This window comes from Eleutherodactylus coqui, chromosome 6 (genome assembly GCF_035609145.1).
Source record: "Eleutherodactylus coqui strain aEleCoq1 chromosome 6, aEleCoq1.hap1, whole genome shotgun sequence".
Classification (NCBI taxonomy): Eukaryota; Metazoa; Chordata; class Amphibia; order Anura; family Eleutherodactylidae; genus Eleutherodactylus; species Eleutherodactylus coqui.
Window position 1 is genome coordinate 203,309,403 of NC_089842.1, and position 23,454 is coordinate 203,332,856.

The window sequence follows — 23,454 nt, forward strand, 5'->3', positions numbered from 1 at the left end:
AGGACAAACAGGGGTATCCATTTTGGGGTGTCACTCCTTATTCTCATGTGCACTATAGAAAAAAAATATGTCTTTAAAATGACATATTTTCAAAAATGTAAATTTTTATTTTTTCTCTTCTAAACTGCATTAACTCCAGAAAAAAGCACTGTGGGTTCAAAATACTCATAACCTCCCTCAGTGAATACATTAAGGGGTCTAGTTTTTAAATTGGGGTCATTTGTGGGGTATCTATCAATCTGACAGCTATGAGCCTTTGCAATCTTGGCTTGGTGCAGGGAAACAAAGCGTAACTCAAAATGCTGAAAAGTAATGTTAAATTTATACGTCTCCTAAATGGTTAAAAAAAAAATAAGAAAGTTTTTCAAATGTGCGTCCAGAATAAAAGCTAACTGATGGAAATATATACCTTAGCAAAAATTTGTGCAGTATGTTTGCACATATTTGCGTAATTAACAGTTGAAAATGTGAAAAAAAAAGACAATTATTTCAAAATTTTCTCAATATTGGCACTATTAATAAATATTCATAAATTCTATCAGTCTATTTTTTCCACCTATATGAAGTACAACATGTGGCGAAAAAACAATGTCGGAATCACTTGGATATGCGAAACCTTTACGGAGTTATGACACGTCAGATTTTCAAAATGTGGCTCCGTCACTAATGGGTTAAAGAAGTGCGAGGGTTAAGCTAATTTAGAGTAATAAGCTATAAGATCAGCAAGAGGCTATTTAAATTAGTGAAAGCTCCTTTGCACTCTCATTCATATATAATTCACAAGTTTAGTGGGGAAGCGTGAGGCTCGCCTCGAAGTTTTCAATTATTAATAGAATTTTTTTTTTTTCAGACAAATTCTAACATTTAGGTTGATGCTCTAAATGTATTCCAAGCCAGCAGATCGGTAGACGCATTAACGAAACCACCAGTCACAATGACCTACGTAATCATGCCCCTCCGCACCACAGGGTTGAGGCATAGATTCGGCTAGAGGAAGCCTATAGGTAGGTCACAGGATATACAGCAATTCACGGTTCTAAGTCACCCAAAGGACTCCTGAGATTGCCAGTAATTAGGACATAAGAGGGGCCTCACTTCTATATGTCACATGGATTTTTCCTTCCCATTGAAAGCAGCTAGGAAGAAACAGGAGGTTTGTGGGTTTCATAGAAATTTGCCTAGAGGGCAAACACAAAGCTGGGACGGTGTGCCAAGTTGGCATGATGGAAGAATTAAAAGGAAGAGAGAAAAATTTGGCAATTTACCATCAACAATTGCTTCTTAATTAAACTTCCCTTGCATGAAGCGGGTTTGTTAAGACGATGAATCTTGCGACAATCAGATTGGTTTTATTGAACGACTAAGGACTCGTTTACACAAGTGCTGGAGCTTCCGTTCTGAACCGCTGTTACAAATTTCTGCTAGAAAACAGGATGAAATAGCGTTGCAAGCAGTGGTACTCCATCATGTGAACTCCGACAATATGGAGGACTGCTGGCCGGAAATCCAACGGACCTCATCATAGTCCATTTGACGCCGTTTACTTCTGTCATAAGCGGGAACTGTTTGGCCAAGCGGTGCAGTATTCAGGGAAATCCTAAATGCTGATGTGAACGAGCCCTCAGGGGGCAAGAAATCTGCTGCACACCGCAAGGATAAATCCAGGCAGGATTGACACGCAGGGCGGATTTTTAATCTGTACTATGTCAATCAAGCCCTCCCTCACACATGCGTTGCGGTAAGAGACGCAATTTAAATGTGGGCACTTTGCCGCGATTTCACTTTCAGACGAAGGAGCCGTGTCTGACAGCAGAGTTTAGCATACCCGATGATTGAGGAGGTGCACTAAATGGGCGAAAATAGAACAGACACCGCTTGAAAATTGGGGTGCTGGAAAGCGCTGCATTCGAGTTGCTGTTTAGGCGGTCCTATTGAAATCAATGGGAGCGTGATACCGCAATTAGTGCAGTACTAGAATCGCCATGCTAATCGCAGTACAGATTCTCCTGCGTCGTCGCTAAGCGATGATGTGGGTGCATGCAACCTTGTATGGTATATAATCGCAGAGGGGCGATGGGTTGCCATGGCTTGTCCTAGATGGGAATAATGTTAGTAAACTGCAGTACTGAAGTACTTTGGTGTGTTATCTGAGCAATCTTGAGATTACAGGTTCAAGTCCCCTAAGTCCGCCTGCAGATGGCCGGGTCGGATCCCGCTGTGAGAATTCTTGCAGCGGGATGCGGACCCATGCCCCCACAGAGACCTGTGGGTCACCTGCTCTCGTCATCCCCCATCTCGGCTATGCACCGGCTGCCGGCGCATGCGCAGAGTGGAGCCGGCCCGTCACCAGTGAAATAGAACATGCCGCGATTTGTTTTCCGCGCGTGTTTTTACGCAGCTAAATCGCGGCTGTGCGCATAGGATTGCATCATCTAATGCAATCTTATGGCAGCGGGCACAGGCGCTTCTAGTCAATGCTCTCTTTGCCTCCCCGCTGCTGATGGACAGGGCTCTGCATTATAGGCATATGGGCGCTGGATATAAGAAGCCATAAATAACAAAGGAAGAGCTTGAAAACTCCGCAGCTGTTTGTTACGCAATAAACAGTAACACCTGTACAGAACCATCAGGCGCCTCTACAGCTATTTACCATTTACTTAGAAAAATCACTGAGAAAGTCCCTTCTGTATCAGCAGAACCGACAAACATCGGAGAAGTTTTATTGCAGAAAAAAATAAATCACAGAGACTTTTCACATAGAGAAGTTAGAAGATCCTTCAGTCCGACATATTGAGAGCAGCAAGAGGACTGGGTATCCACCTGTATCCAAAACCCTGCCCACCCAATAGCCGAATGATCTTGCCAGCAGTATTGGCAGGCTCATGTTCCCATTGGTGGCTGATGCATGTGGTCACTGATACCCAACCTTACTAGTTGTAAGTACTTTTCCTTTCGTAGTCATCAATATAGCAATTGTCGATCATTCAGTTGACAACCCACGTATTAGCAGTAGGCTGTCAGTTGTATATGGATAGATGCTGCAGATAGAAGTGGAATGGGTTAGAAACTAGAAAGCAACTAGCATGATGGGTACCGGCACATCCCTCCAGGGCGCATATTACTGTTTTCAGCCGCACTTAAGCAGCGCTGCTGATTAGAGCCACCTGATTGGCTCTTCGGCACCATGTGACTACACAGCGTGCACGCGGATTGCCTTCAGCAGCTGTGTGCACTACACACTACAGTTAAGCAGCCGTGCACTACACACTACACATAAGCAGCACGGGGTTAGGGTTTAGGGTTAGTTTTAGGGTTAGGTATAGGTTTAGGGTTGGGTTGGGTTTAGGTATAGGTATAGGGTTAGGTAACCCTAAACCTAACCCTAAACCTAGCCCTGTGCTGCTTAACTGTAGTGTGTAGTGCACGGCTGCTGAAGGCAATCCGCGTGCACGCTGTGTAGTCACGTGGTGCTGAAGAGCCAATCAGGTGGCTCTAATCAGCAGCGCTGCTTAAGTGCGGCTGAAAACAGAAATATGCCTGCAGGACTGTGCAGGGTAGCTGAGCGCCTCCTTAGCTGGAGGTTGTACTACCAAATTATTCAGGAGAGCAGAGCCCACGGGACTTCTTTAATGTGTTAAGAGAACGGTCACCGGCAACACGTGCCATCCAGATTGTCTGTCCATTCAGGGCCATAGCCCATAGGGACTGCCTAAGGGAGAGGACCTCATGTGACATATGGCCCCAAATGATTTTCACTGGTCACTAAGAACACTGTAGGCATTAATAAGGGGCAATTTTGTATACTACAGTTTTTTTTGTAGTTAGGGTATCTTCACATGACCTCTCACATTATGTAGGGGTTTTGTGTGTGTGTGTGTGGGGGGGGGGGGGGAGATACTATTCCTCCTTTTAGACTTACATTAATGGCCTCTCATGTAACCAAGCAAAACCCTACTGTGTACTTAAGCACAAGAGCCCTGAAGGAGCTGTATGTACATGGATAGTGTGGTTGGCTTACATCCACATCATGTTGCAAGGCCTATTAGAGGTCAGATATTGACTCATGGGTAGTAGTTACCATTTAATAGGCAATGCTGTGGAGGCATAACATTACTGGTGTTCAGCGGATCCGTTATGGCGGACATCTTCCTGGGAACGGGACACAACTCCTAGATGTAGAAGAAATCTACTAAAACAGAGGACTGTAGGTCCTGGTTTTTGGTGGTTTCCGGCATTTTGCACCAAAAAGAATAACATGGTGGATCCCATTTTCAGGCTTTCGGGTGCAAACCATTATGGAACCCGTGATTGTAATCTGAAACATAATCTTAACAGGCCCGTCAATGGTCACCGCACTTTGATCTAACTTATGTGACAGCCAATGTGAAAACCAGCAAAAGTGCAAATTCATTTATTTGCCTAGGGCTGCCTGTCCATGGGCATTTTTGCATTGCGTTCTCCGCAGCGATAATCTGGAAGTGGGGAACACAGTGCACGCTTTTCATAGCTTAGCTATGGAAAGTGCAGCCCCCGTCCACAAGCGGAGAATCATAGCGATTCTCCGCTCACGACCGGCAAATCGCAGCATGCTGCAAATTCCCGTGATGAGCCTGTCAGACAGGCTCACTGCAGAGATCAGGCTCCTGGCTCCTGCTCCCAGGAGGCGGCTGCCACAGCGGAGATCGGCCGTGGCCTATCGCAACGCCCGTGGACAGGCAGCCTAAAGAGACATTTGTGTTGAGAAATCCCTCTAATTGAGGGCCACTAGGTGTCTCACTTCTGTCTAATTTTATGTTCACAGTCTGTCAAGTGAAGTTGGTCTCCAGTAAAAGAGGCATAAACACATAAAAGGAAGTGTGTGTATGTGGGAGGAAAGAAGTTGTCTCACACTGCTCACAGAAGTCTATGGAGAGGGGAGTAAGAAGCTACTACAAAGGGAGAGAGGAGCAAAGAAACTCACTAGTACGTTACTGCAGCCAATAGTAGCAGTGCACTGAGCTCCCGCCCCCTCCCCACCTCCTCTCCGCCCCTCAGCACTATTTGCAATGAGAGGCAGCGGGACGGGAGCCAAGTTTCGAGACTTAGCTGCGCCACCGTCCTGCCCCTCCCATTGCAAATAGTGCCGAGGGGCGGAGAGGAGGTGGGGAGGGGGGCGGGAGCTCAGTGCACTGCTCCCGGCTCTACCAGCCTCCTCACCCTGCAGAGAGGGGCGCCGTATATCGGCCGGCGTGAATACGCGGCTGATATACAGTAGTCTGAATAAGCCCTAAGGCTGATCATTCTCTTTCAGCATGCTGAAAGAGGACGATCAGCGATTCCTTAACGAAAACTGCATTATGTCAGTGAAGTTAGACACAACAATTATCACTCAAAAGACGGCTTTGAGCGATTTTTGAGCGAAAATCGTTATGTCTAAATCAGCCTTAACACCAATTTAGAGACCACAAAACTTTCACATCCCTTATCAGTGGACTAATTAAGTATACTTCTCTACTCATCCTGTTGTGGTATTGTTTTAGGCCGCCTGCACACGGGCGGGATTTCCGCCACTGAAAGTCTGCATAGGAGTGCATTACAATACGCACTCCTATGCAGACGGACGCGGTTTGGCTGCGCGAAATGTCGCACGGCAAACAAACTGCGGCATGTCCTATTTTTGTGCGGGCCTCGCACAGATACGTCACTCAACCGGCCGCCGGCTCCGGTCTGCATATGCGCTGGCTGCCCGGCAGCCGGCACATGAAAGAGCCGGGGCCGCCGGGCGCGGGTGAGTACACGCTCGTCTCTGCAGGCGCTGGGTCGGGTCCCGCGGCGAGAATTCTCGCCACCGGATCCGACCCGCTCGTCTGCAGGCGGCCTTAAGTGGAAATTAATCACACCATGTCTGCCTTTTTGTATGTATGAGTCTTCGGATCTATTCCATTATGCTTGAGGAAGAACCCAAAGTAGGTTGGAAAGCGCTTAATAACATTATGTATTTTTGTTAACCATTAAAAGGTATCATATCTACAAGATTACTTGGTTTCTCTTGCTGGGAACAAGCACATTTTCCTCTACTGGCTAACACAGTACCAACCTTTTTTTTTTTTTACCTAATGTACACTAGCCTGTAGTGTCGGAGACCTTTTTTGTCTGAATGGAAGGCACATTTCAGGTTTTATGTAATCGAGTATGCAGATTTCAAAAATCAAGACGAAAAAAATTCTCTGAAAACCGGAAAAAAAAAAATGTTTTGGTTTTTGAAATCAGCATACCCTATTACATAAAACCTGAAATGTGCCTTCCATTCAGACAAAAAAGTTCTCCGACACTACAGGCTACCCTATTCCCATATTTTGACATGCAGAATACCAGGATTTAGGCACGGATCCGCCACCTAAATTCTGACAGAATCTGCTGATGTTCCACCAGTAATACAAGTGAATGGGCCACTGCATCCTCTACTCACTAAACTCTGTAAAACAGCATGAAAAGGGAATGGCCTGAACTTTATAATCCAAAGCATGTTCGTTGCTGCTCCAGATTCAACAAGGAAAAGCTGTGGATTAGCTCCATTAAATTACAGTTGGGCAAATCCCAAGTGCAGATCCTCTGGCACATCCACGGTTTTAGCTTTGGATGTCTGCCATGGATTTTCTGAAAAATCCACAACAGATCTGCTTATGGAAGATTCATGCCAAGGGAACATGGAATAAAGCAGCGCTGCGTTTGGACCTGATGGCACGGCTTAGGATCAGGATCAGCCTCAGAACCAGGGGGTTAATGAACTCACACTGGAGCTGCTAGCAGCACATACTGTGTACATAGATTTGGGCAAATGAAGAAGAATGTTGATCCAAGGATCTGTCTGCTGATCAAGGGTGTTTCTATCTTCACCCGAATTAACAAGGATTTGCAGGTCTGAAAAGCTGACCTCAATACAAAATACTATATGATATATGACTTTCTGACCTTTAGGTTCTCAGACTTTATGTAGAAAGGGCAATGTAGTGGGGGGAAAAGTTATTGAAACTGACTCATACCACCTTCCTATCTGACATTACAGTTTGACAGTGACGACATACTAGATTTATGTAAAACAAAGAACAGAAAGGTACTTGGATTAAAAAAAAGCACTACTTCAGGTAAATGGGGCTGAACCGCAAGAATTTTTTTCTAATCACGGTCAACTACCTTTAGCCTTCATATAAGACGTTCCTGTATGGTGCCGTTCTTGTCAGGGCGATTGCCCTATTGGACAAGCAAGGCGATGTAGGTTAATAGGGCGATACTATTTTTGCATAACTTTTACATACTTTTGCATCCATGAATGGAGCTTTATCTGCTTTTATTTGCACTTAATTCTATAATAGTAAAAGTTATGTTCTAAATCCTGTATTTTTCCAGTGACTGCCATCAATAGGATAAAAGCCGTAAAAAACAGACTAATTTTACCCTGTGTGGATTGGCATAATGCAGGCTCAAATGCAGAGTTCACTCCATGCGTGGCGAGGGTCTGCAGTCTCACAGTCGGCCGTGATCAGGGATAACTCCAATGTCGGCTGTTAACCAATTAGATGCCACTTAATTCTGACTGCAGCTATTAAATGGCCTGACAAAGGGAGGAAACTGCAGGCGGCTGTTCACTCATCGCAACAGCCATGGAGGTTTGCCTATTACGCCCTACCTGTGGCAAGACTTAAAGCCCAGTGTTTCATGGCCGAGATAAGAAACCCGTGGCATTTTCCTACCCACCTCACCGGGTGTTACAGGAACAGCCAAGGTGGCACACTACGCCGTTTCTAGACGTGGAAGTTATGGAAAACACTGCACCGTGCTGCTCCCGTAATGCCCATTCACTTCAATGAGAGTTACAGAAAGTGTGTAAAGATGCCACCTCGGCAGTTTCCACAGCATCCGGTGAGGCGGTCAAGAGGCAGTTGCAGGTTTGTCATCTCAGCCATGAAACATTGAAATGGGACCACCCCTTTGACACAAAACTCACACAACCCCTTTAGGCAAATCCTGAACAATGTCGCCTACGCTGCACTACATCACTGTTGGCATCATAAATCCCCTGGCTGGCGCTGCATCCCTGTACAGTAGGCCTGTGAGCGCCGGCAGTGCAATGCTTACCATGTGCAGCAACAAAACCCCTGGTGACACCCACCAGGCATGGTTACTGGTAAAGCAGTCATAAACCATCTGACAGACCCCCTTTACAGTGACCCTCTGGTCCCAGGAAATACTCTGTCATGAGGGTAAGGGGTAGGGGTGGAGTATACCCTGTTCCTCCGATCGGACAGTTCCTGGCCCAGTTTTAAGGTGTTGGCAGTAATTTTCTAACTACCTAACACATTGCCCTCAGATCAGCTAGCGCTCATCACGTGAGCAGTGCTGACCAATAAGAGAGCACATAAGTAGATTAAAAGTCACTTAATACCTTCAGGACCAAGCTGTTTTGCACCTTAAAGGATCGCAGGATCACCGGGTCACATAGGGCTCAACAAAAAGTAGAAGCATAACTTGCACTATGTACCCGGGAAAAGAGAAGACAAAAGAGCTTAAAAACAGTTTCTCCCTTCTCCTCCGGAACCTTAGCTGTGTCTGACAGCTGAGGACCCAACCTGCTCCTGCTTAAATGCAGAAGCAGAGGCTTTAATCCCACGCTATACATCTGCTATCGGGCAGGATTAAAGCCCAGGACCAAGTGTCGTATATTTAACACGCTTCGTCCTTAAGGGGTTAAGGCTGGGTTCACACAGGGCTGATTTGCAGCAGAAGGTTGGTAGTGTTAAGTAGTCAGAAGATTTTAGTGTGCGATCGGAGAGAGATCAGCACAGAACAACAAGTAATTAACCAGCCTCTGGTCTCGGGACTGGAGGGTCACTTTAAGCTTCATATTCAATGACTGCAAGCAGAGATGATAGAAGTGTGGAGAGAATTCATATAGTTAATAGAACATTTTACTATACAATAACATTTATAATAAGATCCATCATAATCTCCAACTATAGTCTAACAATCACTCCGCTCAAGCAGGTCAGTGGCGCGGCACGGGAGTGTGAAAGCCACGCAGAACTACCGTCACTCCTATCCCATGACTAGAATAACCCGTCAGTGGGCGGCTGGCAGGAAGGATCGCGGCTACAGTCCCGTCTGTCATCTCTACCTGTAGAGACTCTAAAGAATGCTTTCCACAGTGCTGATAAGTCGCCGCAGCAAACTCAACTTGTCAAGTCCCTTTAATGTCATGGCTCAGCCTGCAGCAATACAGAACAGAGGAACTATCCCAAACTACTGGAAAACTTCTTAAGTCACATCACTACACACTCAAGATGAGCAGATCCCACACAGCTTCATATCCTCGTGTCCTCCCATAATCCTCTCTCCTGGGTATTTATACCTGTGCTCACATAAGCCAAACAGCCAGCTGTGATCCATGTCCGATCATTAATAATCCCCATGATACTTACATGCGGCTGCTCCCCCCCCCCCCCCCCCCCAACTAATCTCTAGTGAGCTCTCTACAGATTTACACAGCCGGATGCAGTTCGCGGCTGGGAAACTGGGGCGCAACTAATGGAAAGCGCATGGATACTGCACGTTGCACGCCCCGCGATTTGCATGTGCAAAAATTCTGATGACCCTAGTGGCCATGCTAGCGGACCTCTATGTCTAATCCAGGACCCGGGAAAATGCACAGACAGCCGCAGCAAAATGTGGAGGAGCGCCATACTGCTGGAAGTAACACACTGATGGGAATATGAGAGCCGGTAACTTCTGAAAGGACTTCTCACCATTAATGGGAAAACAACCCGCTGATGTCAGACCTCGTCAAACTGCTAGACGGCGCGGCGGTGGAGTTAGTGCGCCCCTCTCAGGCAGTGATAGAGTAACATGAATGAGGCTCCAGAAATTTCACTGGTTTGGGTGAAGCAGATCCCAAAGTCCACGAGATCCATCGATCTGTGGGGGTTTCAGGTGACAGATCGCTATGACAACACGTCACATGGTGTTCAAAACATAAATACTGACACATTTTACTAATATAGTAACTTAAATATCTTCACTGTCACAAGTTCCATCACAAGACACATTACTAAAAACCTTGTCAGCTCTTCCCAGCAGATCGCAGTCACACGCTGTAACACGAGCGCGCTGATCCCTCTGCCAATACCAGACGCCCCGTAGATCCCCCTGCTCACGCCGGAAATTGTGCCCACACCCTGTATATCCCCCTGCACAAGCCGGAAATCGTGCCCGCCCCCGAGGATCCTGCCAGAAAGCATGCCCGTGCTCAGAGGATGCCCCTGCCCACGCCGGAAACCGAGCCCTTGCTCCGAGGATGCCCCTGTATGCGCCCGCGAGGATCCCTCTGCCTATGGCAGAAGGTGCGCCCGCGAGGATCCCTCTGCCTATGGCAGAAGGTGCGCCCGCGAGGATCCCTCTGCCCACGCCGGAGAGCGCGCCCGTACCCCGAGGATCCCTCTGCCCACGCCGGAAGGCGCGCCCGTACCCCGAGGATCCCTCTGCCCACGCCGGAAGGCGCGCCCGTACCCCGAGGATCCCTCTGCCCACGCCGGAAGGCGCGCCCGTGTCCCGAGGATCCCTCTGCCCACGCCGGAAAGCGCGCCCGTGTCCCGAGGATCCCACGCCGGAAAGCGCGCCCGTGTCCCGAAGATCCCACGCCGGAAAGCGCGCCCGTGTCCCGAAGATCCCACGCCGGAAAGCGCGCCCGTGTCCCGAAGATCCCACGCCGGAAAGCGCGCCCGTGTCCCGAAGATCCCACGCCGGAAAGCGCGCCCGTGTCCCGAAGATCCCACGCCGGAAAGCGCGCCCGTGTCCCGAGGATCCCACGCCGGAAAGCGCGCCCGTGTCCCGAGGATCCCACGCCGGAAAGCGCGCCCGTGTCCCGAGGATCCCACGCCGGAAAGCGCGCCCGTGTCCCGAGGATCCCACGCCGGAAAGCGCGCCCGTGTCCCGAGGATCCCACGCCGGAAAGCGCGCCCGTGTCCCGAGGATCCCACGCCGGAAAGCGCGCCCGTGTCCCGAGGATCCCACGCCGGAAAGCGCGCCCGTGTCCCGAGGATCCCACGCCGGAAAGCGCGCCCGTGTCCCGAGGATCCCACGCCGGAAAGCGCGCCCGTGTCCCGAGGATCCCACGCCGGAAAGCGCGCCCGTGTCCCGAGGATCCCACGCCGGAAAGCGCGCCCGTGTCCCGAGGATCCCACGCCGGAAAGCGCGCCCGTGTCCCGAGGATCCCACGCCGGAAAGCGCGCCCGTGTCCCGAGGATCCCACGCCGGAAAGCGCGCCCGTGTCCCGAGGATCCCACGCCGGAAAGCGCGCCCGTGTCCCGAGGATCCCACGCCGGAAAGCGCGCCCGTGTCCCGAGGATCCCACGCCGGAAAGCGCGCCCGTGTCCCGAGGATCCCACGCCGGAAAACGCGCCCGTGTCCCGAGGATCCCTCTGCCCGCGCCCGTATCCCGAGGATCCCTCTGCCCGCGCCCGTATCCCGAGGATCCCTCTGCCCGCGCCCGTATCCCGAGGATCCCTCTGCCCGCGCCCGTATCCCGAGGATCCCTCTGCCCGCGCCCGTATCCCGAGGATCCCTCTGCCCGCGCCCGTATCCCGAGGATCCCTCTGCCCGCGCCCGTATCCCGAGGATCCCTCTGCCCGCGCCCGTATCCCGAGGATCCCTCTGCCCGCGCCCGTATCCCGAGGATCCCTCTGCCCACGCCAGAAAGCGCGCCCGTATCCCGAGGATCCCTCTGCCCACGCCGGAAAGCGCGCCCGTATCCCGAGGATCCCTCTGCCCACGCCGGAAAGCGCGCCCGTATCCCGAGGATCCCTCTGCCCATGCCGGAAAGAGCGCCCGTGATCCTCCTGTCCACGCCAGAAAGCATGCAAGCCCCGAAGATCCCTCAGCCCTCGCCAGAAAGCGCACACACACAGAGGATCCCTCAGCCCTCGCCAGATAAGCGTTATCTGCAGCGTTATATCACGAATCGAGACTTCTGCACCCCAATACAATCCCTCCCCCCCATAAGGCCCCTCTTACACGAGCGGATAAAGAAAAACTAGTTTTTTTACGCATTTTACTGCACTTTTGTGCGCGCTTGAAGGCAATTTCATTGCGGATTTTTGCAGACAAGCAGCTGATGGGGTCACTACTTTTTCTTTCCCCCCATCGCTGGCTTTCCATGTGCCAGTCCATGTATAAACACAATCCTCACCGTTTCGTCCCGGTAAATACCGCCCGTGCGTCTCACTTATAGGAACGACCAGCAACGGATCTGCGGTATGAACTGGCGGCACGGACGGACATTATTGTCAGGGCAGCAGGGCTACACGGACCCTCAGTGACCCCCTGGATTTGGAGCCTCCATACAGGGGAGATTCTATACAGACCCCTAAGGAGGCAGCCAACATGTAAACATGCTAATAAGCCCCATCTACTCGTCCGCAGGGACCCCAGAGAAACTATGTGCCCCCTGTCACATGACCGCCTCCCCCAGCGGAACTACAGCGCCATCCTGCGCTCACCTGGGAATACAGCTGGGACTGGAACCATCTATCTCCCAAGTGGCGAACAAGTTCATGGGCACCGGCCTGTTCAGCGGCCCCGGGAAGCTCAACCTCCCCTTATCCGCCATCGTCTCCTCCCGTGCAGCAGAAGGATGTTGCCTGCCTCAGGGCGGAGGACACAAGCGGCTCCTCCGGTCACATCTCTCTCCTCTCCCCTCCACTCCACTCCACTCCACTCCTCGCCCTCCTCAGGCGCGTCCCCGCCGCTCCGTGCCCGCGCCCGCAAGCTGCTCCCACCAAATACCTTTTTTTGTCAGTTTTGAATAACACATGCTTTATTAACAACGCGGGCAGCGAGCAGTAAACAATATAGTGCGGGGACGGTAAGCCACGCCCACCGCAGCGCGCTCCCGGTACGGCTTGTGATTGGCTGCGGCAAGTTCACGGCTATTATTATCCGAGGCGACGAAATCATGTAGGGAACATTACTACTACTGGGGCCACTATGGGGGACACTACTACCCCGTTTCCCTGAAAATAAGACACAGCATGATTTTTCACAATTTTTGAGGATGCAAAATGATTTTTCAGGCTTTTTGAGGATGCTTGAAATATAAGCCCTACTCCAAAATTAAGCCCTGCTAACTGTTAAAAAGTCAATTTAAATAGTGTCCAGGCAGCTATACATGTAAAAAAGTTAAACCTTTTTGAACAAAAATTAATATCAGACACTGTCTTATTTTCCGGGAAACACGGTACTACTGAGACCACTGAGGGGACACTATTACTACTGGGGCCAATATAGGGGACACTATTACGACTGAGGCCAAAATAGGGGACACTATTACGACTGAGGCCGTTGGGGAGGTCACTATTACAACTTGGGCTGATATAGGAGACACTATTACTATTGGGGCTAATATAGGGGACATTGTTACTACTGAGGCCACTAAGGGGACATTATTACAGTGTTAGTGTATCTTGACGCCACCGGAAGTACTGGTGGAGTCAAGATACAAGGAGTTTGACAGGGGGTTGCCGCCCCCTCATCATGATTGGCTGTCCTGCATTCTCCCCATATTGGCCCTCACAGGTCCTGTAGTCAGCGGCGTCTGCAGTGGAGGAGACGACGCTCGGGACTTATCAGCGCTGAAGGGCATCGGAGTACGCCGTGGAGGAAGATGACAGCGCTGTTTGTGCACTTCACAGCCCTGCTGTGTGACGGAGCGGTAAGCAGCGGCTCTCAGCGGCTGCCCGCCGACGTTCAGAGCGGTGTTGTGCACCAGAGCGCCGAGCGCAGGTGTTGAGTTAATGGCGCTGCTGTGAGACGCAGCGCTAAATGGCGGCGCTCTGCACTTAGGAGGTATGGATCGCTGAGCGCTGGAGAGCAGCGGGGGCGACGGGGTGAATGTATACTCACCTAGGAAGTTTCAGTGTCCGGCATGGCCAGCTGCTGTCAGCCAGGAGCAGGAGGTGTTTGGGGCGACGAAGGTTCCACAAAGAGAGTAGCAGCGGGCCGCTACAAGCCATTGGAGCTGAGTGCGGGGCCAGCAGCAAAAACTGTTAAGCCGAAAAAGGGGGCGCCAGGGACAATGAAAGTGGGATGCTGGAACGGCGGCTACAGTAAACGTTGGGCCAGAAGCAGGACCTTGTGAGCCACAGAAAGGGGACAATGACGTGCAGCCAATCACGAAGAGGGGGCAGAAACTCCCTGTCAAACCCCTTGTATCTTGACTCCACCACTATTTCCGGTGGCATCAAGATACACTAATACCCATTATTACTACTAAGGCCACTATAGGGGACACTATTACTACTGGGGTAACTATAAGGGACACTATTACTACTGCGGCTGATATAAGAGTCACTATTACTACTGGGGCCAAAATAGGGGGTCACTATTACTACTGGGGCTGACATGGGGGACTCTATTACTACTGAGGCCACCGGCTGACCCTCACTACACAGGCAAACCCCTTTTTGGGACCCACCAATTGCTTGTATATTTTCAACACCAGCCGAAAGCGTTTTCTTATGCTGATCATGTACTTTATTAAATAAAAGTAGTTTTCCACACCTTTGGTCACTTCCTACCTGCTTTAACCTGCAGTACCTCCACCATTGAAGTTACCACTCTACTCTCTTCACCACTTATGTAGCTTCATTGTTCACAACAAAAACGACCATACACGTTTTGCTCCATTCCTCTCTTTCCTCCTCGTCCACTATTACTACTGGGGCTGATATAGGGGACACTTTTACTACTGAGGCCAATGTGGGGGTCACTATTACTACTACTGCTGCTGATATAGGGAACACTATTACTACTGGGGCCACTGTAGAGGTCACTTCTACTACTGGGGCTGATATAGCGGGCACTATTACTACTGGGGCCACTGTGGAGGTCACTATTACTACTGAGGTTATATAAAGGACACTATTACTAGTGAGGCCACTGTGGGGATCACTATTACTACCGGGGCTAATGTAGGGGACACTATTACTCCTGGGGCTGATATAGTGGACATTATTACTACTGAGGCCACTGTGGGGGACACTATTACTCCTGGGGCTTATATAAAGGACACTATTACTACTGAGGCCACTGTGGGGGACACTATTACTCCTGGGGCTGATATAGTGGACACTATTACTACTGAGGCCACTGCGGGGGTCACTATTTCTACTAGGACCGCTTTGCATGTGGCAGCATACTTCAAGCCGACTTAAGGTATGTTTACACGTAGCGGAAATGCTGCTGAATGTCCGTAGCAAAACTGATTTTGATTGGAAAACAGCCGTGTATCCGCAGTTATTTTCATACTATGCAGCGCCCTCCCCCCCCTTCCCCTCATCTCTTCCAAAGGATTTCCACTGTCAGCGCTCCACGGCTTCCCCAAACCAAAGTCGGGGAACGCTGACAGCAGGAAGCTTTTGGAGAAGGTGAGGGGGAGCGCCACATAGTATTTCCAGTCAAAATCCACAACAATGGTTCAGATTTTGACTGTTTTTTGGATGCAGAAATGTTGTGGAACTTGCTCCCTTTTTATGACGATTAAGGTAAAATCATACGTTGTGATAAGCCCTGCTCCTGACCTCACCCCTCTGTCTGGATTTGACCATGGGGAAATCTGAACACCTTAGTGAAGAGGAAAGAACAATTACCTGGCAACAAGAGTCTGGTCTCAGTATGGCGTCATTGGGTGATGCAATAACGCTGCAAACTTGAGGTACTAAACTCACCATGCTGCGCCGTTAAAAAGGAAGTGTAGCTCTGGACTCCAGAATGATATCACATCGTGGAAGGAGTTCCTTGATTTGTCTCAGTGATATCTACAAGAAGATAGCAAAAAACCTAAATACTAAACATTTGTGAAAACTGGTGCAAAGAAGTGTGAAAATTTTCCTTCCCAAAATGTTGCAACATATGGCTAATTAATAGCTTCAAAATGATCAAAAACACATTTGACAGGATAGAGCGGCTCGTGAGAATTACAAAAAGTCTAAAATCACTGATGTCAAACATCAAAAGACTTATTGGTAGCGTCTTCAAGTTGTCTCACAAAACCGGATTTGAATTGCGGATCCTGCACTTGCCATCCGCGTGGACAATCTGCGGTAAAATGTGGGCATTGAATGGCATGTATTTTCAATTTTTCCTTCACACTTGCAAATGTGAATTGCGTATTCTGCGAGTTGAAGAAAAATCGTAACATGCTCTATTTCACTGCGGGCCTCCCACATGTGGAAATGCTGCTGTTTGGGGGAAAGATGGCTGTCACTCTGAGTCTACAAAGAACATCAGTGACAACATGATATTTGATACACAAGTGCCAATCATACTCCTTGAAGATTTCACTAATAATGCCAAACTAAATTTACACGCTTTAAACTTTATAAAAAAAACACATTTTAACCTGGATTATCTGCAAACCAAATCTCCCACGACTCTGGGGGGTACAAATATAAAGTTACATTTCACCCATAATATTGAGGTCGATCTCGTCCCATCATCATGTTACTTCTACCACAGACTCATTATACCACAATGTTGGAAGATGCGGAAATTTGTTTAGAAGTAAGAAATAAAATATCAAATCTCTACGGACTAGATCATTTATTTTGACAATACCAGCGAGAGCTGAGCAGCTCCATTCAAAGTGACATCACTGCAGGGGGGAGAAGCGAAACCCCCCTCACGCCTCACACTGACAGGAGAGCAGACTATGGAAGTCCTTTTCCCAAGATTGGCGGGTGGTCTCAGCAGTGAGTCCCCCACAACCAGGAAGTTATACCTTGTTCGATGGATAGGGGCTAACTTGAAATTCTGGTAACAGCCCTTTAAGCTACTTTGTTAATAACAGGTAAACCGGAATAGAGCGGTCTCATAGTTAGGTCCGTTGTATTCATGAGGGTAATACCCCACCTACCTCTCCGTACAACTTACCGTCACTGTATGCGTTTAAAGAGACTCTGTTACCTACATTTAGCCTCATAAGATAAGCTTAAGGGCTGAAGGTAGGTGACTCACTGAGTCCAGGGATGTGTGTCATACTTACCTTCCCTGTCGTTACCCCGGTGAGAGAGATGAAAGTCACAACTGCAATGTATTGATCGTCGCTGCTAAGTAGTCCTCTCATTACAAAATTAGAACGGGCGGACTACTTAGCAGTGCCGATCAATGCACTGAGCTGTGGCTTTCAACCCTGACACGGGGAAAACAACGGGATAGGTAAGTATAACACTTACATCCCTGGTCTCAGCAGGTCAACTACTTTCAGCCCATAATAAGCTTTTTTATAGTGCTAAAAGTAGGTGACAGATTCCCTTTAAGTGCTATACTTGGCTGTTCCATCAGCCCCGTAGACAGTGAATGACATGGCACCGCACATGCTTGAGCTCCACTCCATTCATAATCCGTAGGACACAGAATTCTTGTCCTAGTGAGCAGTAGGGCCTCCACCGATCAGACAGCTATCCTGTGAATAGATTAGTGGCCATTGTGGAGAAAACTCCTTTAATGATACATGGCTCCAATCCACTGCTTCCCTCCCTACAGCCAAGGTCTGATGGACACAGCTGAGCAGCATGTAGGTGGTTGTACGGTAGCGCACAAGAGTCCAGTTCAGTACTAGGGAGCTCCAGGGATGAAACTTGGCACAATATGTCAGATATTCTCCCCAGAGGCGATGCAGATTAAATTGGTGGCTTATGGCGATACAGTAAGTCTCCATAGGTCTCCACATAGTACAAAGCCGTAATAGGGCAGAATTAATGGCTTCAAAATGATCAAAAACACATTTGAGAGGATAGAGTGGCTCATGAGAATGAAAAAAGCCCAAAATCACGGCCCTATCATGGCTGCCCTATCACGCCTTTGTAGTACTTGGCTGCATTTCAGCTTTGTAAGGCCGCTCTCACATCTGCGTTAGGGCTCAGTTCTGAGTTTCCTCCTCTCTGCTCCATTTTTGAAGGACAGAAACTGAAAAAAAACTGAAAAAAGAACATTTTTTTTCCTCAATGATTTCAATGGGATTTAAAAAAAAAAAGGTAAGCGAAGGTAAAGGCTTCCAAGTGCTTCCATTCTATCGGGTTTCTGTTTTTTGACAGAAAAAAAGCGGAGTCTGCATTATTCTTCTGTCAAAAAAAACAAAAGCCCAATGGAATGAAAGTGAACTGATGCCTTTCTGTTTTTTAAACCCCATTGAAATCAATGGGGGGAAAAAAAGGTCTGCTTTTTCCAGTTATATTTCGATTTCGTTTCTCCAAAAACAAAGCAGAGAGACGGAAATTCGGAACTGAGCCCTAAACGCAGGTGTGAAAGCAGCCTAAAACATGTATGAAGCCAAGGGACTAAAGATACAATACTTGCTTCCTGCCAGATGGTGGCGCTAGCTAGATATAGTGTTACATAGTTCCCACTGAAAGAAATAGAAGCAATATAAATAAATATGCAGCAGCTCCCCCTAGTGGCAGATGCCATTAGCCTCTACTGGATAATTGTCTGTTTAGCCTGGAGATTCTCAGACCATATAGTAAAGGAATCGGCTATCCCATTATTATCTGAATACTTAACCTGTTAACAATATCATGCTTTGTTTGCCATTCATACCCAAAGTAAACATTTTGCTGAGTTTCCCCCAAATGGTGTCCTGAACTCAGCTGCACGGTTCCAACTAATTCTATACCCATAAGAAATTACACTTACATCGAGTCAAATGCTGTATTACCTTGCAGTTCGATTTTGCAGCATTTTCTGGATTAGTAATGACCTCTGACCAACATCTTTGTAAGCGAACGCTACTTATTAGCAGCAGTGAGCACAGCTGCTTGCTGGGAGATGTAGTCTGCCAGGCTTTAATGAGGCCACGTGGACAGAAATTCTATTAACTGATCCATGCAAAGAAGACACAATTATGATAAAATGAATGGCCTGTCCAAAGATTGCATTCATACTGTGTGTTCTTGGTGAGTTTTTTAAGCATTTCTAAAACGCAGGTAAAGAAAATAAAAATATTTTAAAAACACATGCATTTTTTTTTGCTGCAGTTCAAAAACACACCAAAAACGCTGAGCGTCAACAAACCTGAGAGTCCATAGAAACCTCGTCTCCAATAATGCTGGATGTGGGTATTCATTGTCTGGTGACTTCGGCTGTGCATATTCAGTAACCACATACGTTTTAAAACAAGCTTTTAAAACATTTATCTTTTCGTACAAAATAAAAGACCTTAGTGCGCTTCTCACCATAAATCGCACCCGCTGTCTGTCCCCTTGCATGTCTTAGAAAAATACCCTATTAGGATAAGGACAAATCCACATGCAGCAAATTTGCAGTGCGAATCCACATTCACCTTCAATTTTGCTGAAATATTTACAGAATGTTCATCCGCCATCTATATGAAGTTCTGCACAGTTTCAGCTTGGTGTATAGCCTGGTTGAGGCTCTAGAGCCATTTACATAAAAGTCACTCTTCTTTTGCAGGTCGTTTCGAAAAAATGTGCAAGTTTGTGGTACCACTGTTCCTGATTTAGGCAAGCTAACTCAATGACACTTGGTGAACTTGGTCAATGTTTTGTGTGGAATTCGAAAATGTTTAAGGCAGGGCTCTCTAATAGAGATGAGCGAGCATACTTCCGAGCGGGGAGATACTCGCTAAGGACAATGCTCGATCGAGCAATTGCCCTTAGCGAGTATGCTTGCTCATCTCTACTCTCTAAGCATTGGTTTGGTGGCTTATGATTTCCCTTCTAACTAGGGTTCCTATGGATGCCCCAGCTACAGTGGAAAAGTAGTACATAAAATAAAAATACAATGTGAATGACCCCGAGAGGTTTTATTTGACATCATAGGGGTCAGAGATGGTACAAAAAATTGTTACAAATATAAGTAACAGAAAAAAATTACAGAATAAAATAAAAATAAATACATAAAAAAGCAAATGAACCAGAAGATTGGAAAAGGCAAATATTGTCCCGATCTTTAAAAAAGGGAAGAAGGGAAATCTAGGAAACTACAGGCCTGTGAGCCTGACTTCTATACCAGGAAAGATCTTTGAGCAAATACTAAACGGCATGTATGCAAGTACTTGGATAAAAATGGAGTAATTAACCAGAACCAGCATGGGTTTGTAACAAACAAGTCATGCCAGACAAATCATGCCAAACTAATTTCCTTCTATGATAGTATCACTGACTGGGTTGATCAGGGAAATGCAGTGGATCTAGTATATCTTGACTTTAGTAAAGCATTTGACAAAGTATCTCATACCATACTTATTGAAAAAATGATCAAATATGGGATTGATAAGGCAACTGTTATGTGGATTCACAACTGGCTGAGTGATCGTAATCAAAGAGTGGTCATAAAAGGCTGCACATCCAAGTGGAAGAATATATCAAGAGGAATATAACAAGGCTCTGTCCTAGGCCCAGTGTTGTTCAACATTTTTATAAATAATCTGGAGAGGGGAATTGATGGGAAACTGATCAAATTTGCCGACGACACAAAACTAGGAGGGATAGTTAACACTAGGGAAGAGAGAGAGTATTCAAAAAGATCTAGAAAAGCTTGAATAGTGGGCAGCGACTAACAGAATGGTATTTAACAACCAGAAATGCAAAGTCCTACATATGGGCAAGAAAAAGCACATACAGAATGGGAGGAATTGGACTAAGCAGCAGCACATGTGAAAAAGAGTTGGGTATACTAATAGATCATAGACTGAACATGAGTCAACAATGTGATGCAGCAGCCAAAAAGGCAAACACAATTCTGGGATGTATTAAGAGAAGCATAGAGTCTAGCTCACGTGAGGTAACTATCCCCCTCTACTCTTCCTTAGTCAGACCTAATCTGGAGTACTGTGTCCAGTTCTGGGCACCCCACTTTAAAAAAGACATAGACAAACTGGAGCAAGTTCGGAGAAGAGTTACCAAGATGGTGAGCGGTCTGCAAATCATGTCCTATGAGAAACAGTTAAAGGATCTGGGAATGTTTAGCCTGCAAAAAAGAAGGCTGAGAGGAGACTTAATAGCTGTCTACAAATATCTGAAGGGCCATCACAGTGCAGAGGAATCAGCCCTATTCTCATTTGCACAAGGAAAGACTAGAAGCAATGGAATGAAACTGAAAGGGAGGAGACACAAATTAGATATAAGAAAAAACTTTCTAACAGTGAGGGTGATTAATAAATGGAACAGATTACCACAAGAGGTGGTGAGTTCTCCTTCAATGGAAGTGTTCAAACAAAGGCTGGACAAATATCGGTCTGGGATAAGTTAGTGAATCTCGCATTGAGCAGGAGGTTGGACCCGATGACCCTGGAGGTTACTTCCAACTCTCCCATTCTATGATTTTATGACCCACCTCCAACACCAACCAAAACCGTCGCCATATTCGCCGTGTAATCTAAACCTATACAAATTATATATCAAAACGTCTGAAACAAAATGAGTAACGCATTTCCATACTTTGTTTTAGCGTGAGTATACTAATTTAAAAAATAAATTATAAATTTTAAAAATTCTTTTTTTAGCTTTTTACCCCCAATAAAATTAAAAAACAGGAAAAAAAAAGTCAGCCCCATATGCCACGGGGAAAAAACGCTGCAAAAATAATTTTGGTAGCTTAAGAAAAAAAATAGGGCAGTAAAACCACCACATGGGTAACATTCTTAAAAAGTATCTGGTCCTCAGGGATCAAAACACTGTGGTTCTTAAGGGGTTAATAAATAATGTAGGAAAAATTGTCGAGGGCGATGAGGAGAAAACAAGTCTATTAAATAGCTTTTTCTCCAATGTATTCACAGAGGAAAATAAAATGTCAGATGAGATGCAGAGTGATAGGGCATCAAAGGTTGATCCGTAAGGGTCCGCCACTCAGGATCCCCACTAATCAGTTAATTGTCGGGCCGCTGTCAGTGCGGACAGAGCTAGAAGCTGAAAGTACTAACCGTATTGCAGCAGCCTGGTTTGGTACAGCAGGCACAGCCCCTACTGAATTCAATGTGAGTTGTGCTTGCAGTACCAAACTGGGCCACTGCTATCTTGACAGCGCTTCAAGTGCTGTTGGCTCAGCAATCAACTGATTGGTCGGGATCTCGAATGGAAGACCTTTGCTGATCAACTATTGATGACCTATCTTGAGGGTAGGTCATCAAGAATTTAGACGGGACAAATGTCGGGCAAACGATGCTTGACACTCGTCCCCGTACATACACGCTCCCGTGCTCCTGCACGGGAGCTTGTATCATTGGCTCACAGCGGGGCAGTAGGAGCAAATTTCAGTTCTTGCCCCCCCCCCCACGCCCCTCCTCATTCATTTAACATAGTGGCCGTTTAATACTGAACGGCTGCTATTTACACTGCACTGTCATAGTTAAACTCATCGCTCATCGTTTATGCTACATAGAGATAAATGAGAGTGTGTGCACACTGAGATGGCTATTGAGTATCAAACACCACTCCCCAAACTCCTTGGACTCCTCGGACTCCCCGTTCCCTCACCTTACAGCCCCATAACTTAGTTTATGGGGTTGAAAAGTAATGTTCCCTGAAAGGGAGCTGTCAAATTGAATGCATATTTCAGCAAGGATTCCACTCCTAAAACCACATGAAATCCATGCAGCTGAATGGGACTTCTACGAAGAAGTAAGTGGCATGTCACTTATTTCAGATGAAAATGCTGATGATTGCCCCCCATTGAACGGCAATACGTCAATCACAAATGGGATAATGAGACAATCTGCTGCAAACCCACAGCAGAAAGCTAAGAATACACCCAACAATTTCTGTAGTATTTTACTCATAACGTGGACATAATATTAGAAAAATGGGCAAATGAGTCCTAAAAAAATGGGACTCTCTCACTCTTCTCAATTACCATCTGCCAACCACCAGTTACTGCAAATCAAATAAATGGCCTTCCTTAAAGTGGTTTTCCAGCTATGAGCTATTGATAGCCTATCTTTAGTGTCAGGCTTGGAACACCCTCTATGCCTGGTAAAACAAGCAAAGGATTTAACCAACATATATGTGTAAGTAATTCACGGAGAGAATGCAGCCGCAGCAATAATGGGGTTAAGAAGCCATTTCTCTTATGACCAGTGAGCTCCTTTTTAAAAAAATGTTTTTGCCCCCCAGAAGGGCACCGTTTTCGGACATTATAGAAAGGCATAATGCCCCGTTAATTCCCTGGAGCTGCAGGAAATACATTTCATACCGGACAGGTGATTCTACAGTAGAGATTCGTGTCGCCCCGAGCAAGAGGAAGCTCTCACACTATTCCTTTCATCCAATCTACAGATGGAAAGAACACCAGATTGTAACTCTGCTTTATCTGGACCGTCCACTAATGTAATATGCCATCACAGATATATATGTGGGGATTATATTACATTGTAGGGTGCAGCCAGAAACCCGTCTTACTGTTATCAGCAAGAAC

The 23,454-nt window shown here is 47.2% G+C and overlaps 1 protein-coding gene across 3 annotated transcripts in view; it reads right to left on the minus strand.

Annotated features, from left to right (window-relative positions):
• The window catches only part of PACS2 (phosphofurin acidic cluster sorting protein 2), a 143,900-nt gene extending 131,165 nt beyond the window's left edge, over positions 1-12,735 (minus strand). For all 3 annotated transcript variants that reach the window (XM_066608618.1, XM_066608620.1, XM_066608617.1), the window contains exon 1: positions 12,528-12,735. In XM_066608618.1, coding sequence (XP_066464715.1) covers positions 12,528-12,637 — 110 coding nt within the window. In that variant the 5' untranslated portion in view covers positions 12,638-12,735. The remainder of the gene's footprint in view (positions 1-12,527) is intronic.
• Between the last annotated feature and the right edge of the window lie 10,719 nt (positions 12,736-23,454).